Consider the following 3514-nt stretch of genomic DNA (forward strand, 5'->3'; position numbering starts at 1 on the left):
TAAAAGTGTTATTTAATGTGAAATACGTATAATTACGTGACTGAAGCTGCGTTTTGTATAACGTGGATGTCAACGGCAACGGAAATTCAAATTCGAATTTCTTCTTGGATAAAACCAGGGGAGTACTAGTTTTAATATATCTTATTTATAGATACACACAACATTCACATTCATTTAAAGTTTAAACTAATAACACTGCTCATATTTTATGAGTAACGTCACAATAAATACATGAGCGCATAGTTATCGTCTCACTTTGCTTGACAAGTTGGAAGCAATTTAGAGGACAAAAACTAATAGCTCCAGACAAAATATACTTCAGTTCTAATACAAAACCTATATCTTATCCATTCACTATCTACTCTTTTCTTATAATTAAACCATATTAAGCCTATCTAACACAAGCAAAATTGTTTTAATTTTGTATCATATTATTATATACAATTTTTAACATCTATTTCACCTGTTTCAGCAACTAAAATTACAACATGCTGACCCGCAAGGCAGTGGCCAAAGATATGGAAAGCAAACTAAAGGCCACACTACAGGATTTAAAGGCTTCTCAATCCCTGTGTGAACAACTCTTGCTGGAGAGAGAGGAACATGAGGTAGAAATCCAGCAAATAATAAACAAGAATACTAGTCTGAAGGCCGAGCTAGCTGAACTCCACACTCAATATATGGACAGCCAAAACAAATGCACAGCCCTTCAAGACCTTGTTGACAGCTTCCAACAGTGTTCCAATGACCACGAGAAGGCTCTCAGTCGTATCGCTGAACTGGAATGCAGTTTAATGGAGGTTCAGGAGGATAACTCCAAGCGGCTATGCAATTCATCCAACAGTCTTTTTGGTGAACTGCTTGAATGTGGACAGTTAAGTGGTTTTGAAAACAGTAGAAACATTAAGTTCAATTCACACAACAAATTGAAAAAATATCTTAGATTAAGTAAGTTTATAAAACGTACAAAATCAATTATTAGAAATAGATTTTCATGGAAAAATGTAGTACAATTACAAAATAAAAATAACAGTCTTGTGAAAGAGTTAGATAGATATCATAGGGACTTAGAACATTATAAAATGATATATGAAGTGGAAACTACTGAACTGAAGGAGAAAATAGACTCATTAAATGATACATTACTTGACCTCAACCAAAAATATTCTGCTGCCCAGTTACAAATTAATGAACACATAAAAGAGGCAGATTACCTAATTAAGTTAAGCAATGAAAATATGGATCGTTTCGAATCTCTAACCAATAACTATGTATGTAAGTGTTCAATAAGTGACAATAAGCAACAGTCGCCCCATAAGCTAATTGACTGCACTGATATACATAGTATTCAATCAACGGCAACAATTCCATCTACTAAAACGAAACATCTTTCCACGCAGGAAATTATTGTGTTGTCAGACAATATTGGTCAGGGATTTGGCGCTTTGCTTAACAATTTGGGGCATAAAGTAACTAATTTTTGTACTCCTAATAGTTCATTTACATATATCATGAATTCATTAGATAGTTTTACTTTTAATGAAAATAGTATTGTTATTATATTATATGGAGATAGTTTTAAATTAAAAAAACATGACATAGATATAGGATTTCAAAAAATGTTAAAAATTAGTAGTGAGACAAAATGCAAATTTATGTTGTGTACATTACCATATTTGCCTGGTTTGACACAAAATCAATATAAATTTATCTATAATATTAACTTGAAATTATATAATTTAACAAATCATCATAGTGATGCATTTATATATTTTGACATAAATTCTTGTATTAAATCTTTTTGTTTGACAAAGAATACAGTGTATCTGCCATTTAGATATAAGAGAGAACTTGCTATGTTAATAGCATATAAAATTATTAACCAGTCTGGTACATGTTTAGTATCAGACCCTGGATCTACTATAATTTTATGTAGTAGTAATTATATACATCAACCTAGTTTAAGTGTTGACAGACAATCTAGCCCTAAGCTAGATTTAAACTAGTTTATAAGACAACAGCTAAGCAGTCTTTTTCTATTGTGCATCAAAATATTCAAGGCTTGGCTAGCAAATTATTAGAAATAGAATTATTTTTAAATCATAATAGAATTAAAATATTTTGTGTAACAGAACATTGGCTTAAACAATGTCAGTTGTTAATAAATATTGATAATTATAAATTAAAAAGTATATACTTTAGAACAAACGCTATTCATGGAGGTTCTCTTATTTTTGTACACAATAGTTTAAAATGCAAGGAACGAACTGACATTGTTAGCCTTTCTGTAGAACGGACCATTGAACTGTCCTGTGTGGAGCTGGAGCGTTATATTATTGTTTGCGTTTATAGACCCCCTTCCAGTGACTATAATATGTTTGAGACAGTCATGGAAGAAATATTAAAGCGTTTAAGTAGGAGTAAAAAAAAAGTTATAGTATGTGGTGATTTTAATATTGATATACTTTTACAAACACAAACGGCAACACGAATTGTTAATTTGTTTCAGTCATTTAATCTGTATAAACTTTTTAATGAACCCACACGAATCACACCTACTTCTGCAACCTGTATTGATAATATATACTGCGACTGCAACTGTTTAGAGAAAAATATTCTCAATACACTCACTTCGGATCACTGTGGCCAGAAAGTAGTTTTTGAATGGGATTGTTTACCTGAATTTAAAAGAATTAATGTTAGGCCTATAACTAAAAAAGGCATTAATAAATTTAGAGATAATATTAATAAAAGCCTGCCCGTACTGAATGATCAATCCTGTCATAATAATCCTTGTGAAATGTTTAAAAATCTTTTTAATTTAGTGCATAATGAATTTGAAAAAATATTTAAAGTTAAATCTTTAAATATTACCAAGGATTTACCATTTAGTAAATGGGCGACACCTAGCATACATAGGTGTAGGATCGTTCTTTATGAGTTATATGGTATGAAGCAATATAATAAAGACCCATCTTTTCTTAGTTATGTTAGAAATTACTCAAAAACTTTTAAAATTGTTTGTTTTACTGCGAAGCGTTTGTATATCAGAGATAAAATACGCGACTCCGATAATAAAGTTAAAACAGTTTGGTCTATTATTAATGGTGAAATGGGTAAAAGCAAATCAAGTAATACCATAAAACTTGTTAATAATGGCATGGTTATTGACAAAAATGCTGATGTTGCGCTTGCATTTGAAGATTTCTTTAGTAGTGTCCCTGCTAGCATTACTAATAATTTAAATTCGTCTTCAGCAATTGCAGAGACCTTTTTGAGGGACCATGTTGCGGGGTGCAGCACATTATATGAATTGCGACACGTAACTGCTAATGATATTGTTACAGCCTTTAAGACACTAAATTTAAAAAATACTTGTGATCTTTGGGGAATGTCCGTAAATTTAGTTAATAATATAATAGAAAATATTGCGAACAATTTAGCTTTTATATTTAATAAGTGTTGTGACTATGGTACATTTCCTAATTTATTAAAGCTTAGTAAAGTTATACCT

The 3514-nt window shown here is 30.8% G+C and overlaps 1 protein-coding gene across 1 annotated transcript; it reads left to right on the forward strand.

The window, feature by feature from the left end:
• Positions 1–473: 473 nt before the first annotated feature.
• LOC149898699 (uncharacterized) lies at positions 474–3257 on the forward strand. The gene has a single exon (XM_090114912.1). It carries the CDS (start codon positions 489–491, stop codon positions 2004–2006), a length of 1518 nt encoding a protein of 505 aa, XP_089971038.1. The 5' UTR covers positions 474–488; the 3' UTR covers positions 2007–3257.
• The last annotated feature ends 257 nt before the right edge of the window (positions 3258–3514 follow it).

Source organism: Colias eurytheme, chromosome 22 (genome assembly GCF_061535395.1).
Source record: "Colias eurytheme isolate Ceu_HAF_F1 chromosome 22, ilColEury1 Martin Lab GWU primary, whole genome shotgun sequence".
NCBI classification, from domain to species: Eukaryota; Metazoa; Arthropoda; class Insecta; order Lepidoptera; family Pieridae; genus Colias; species Colias eurytheme.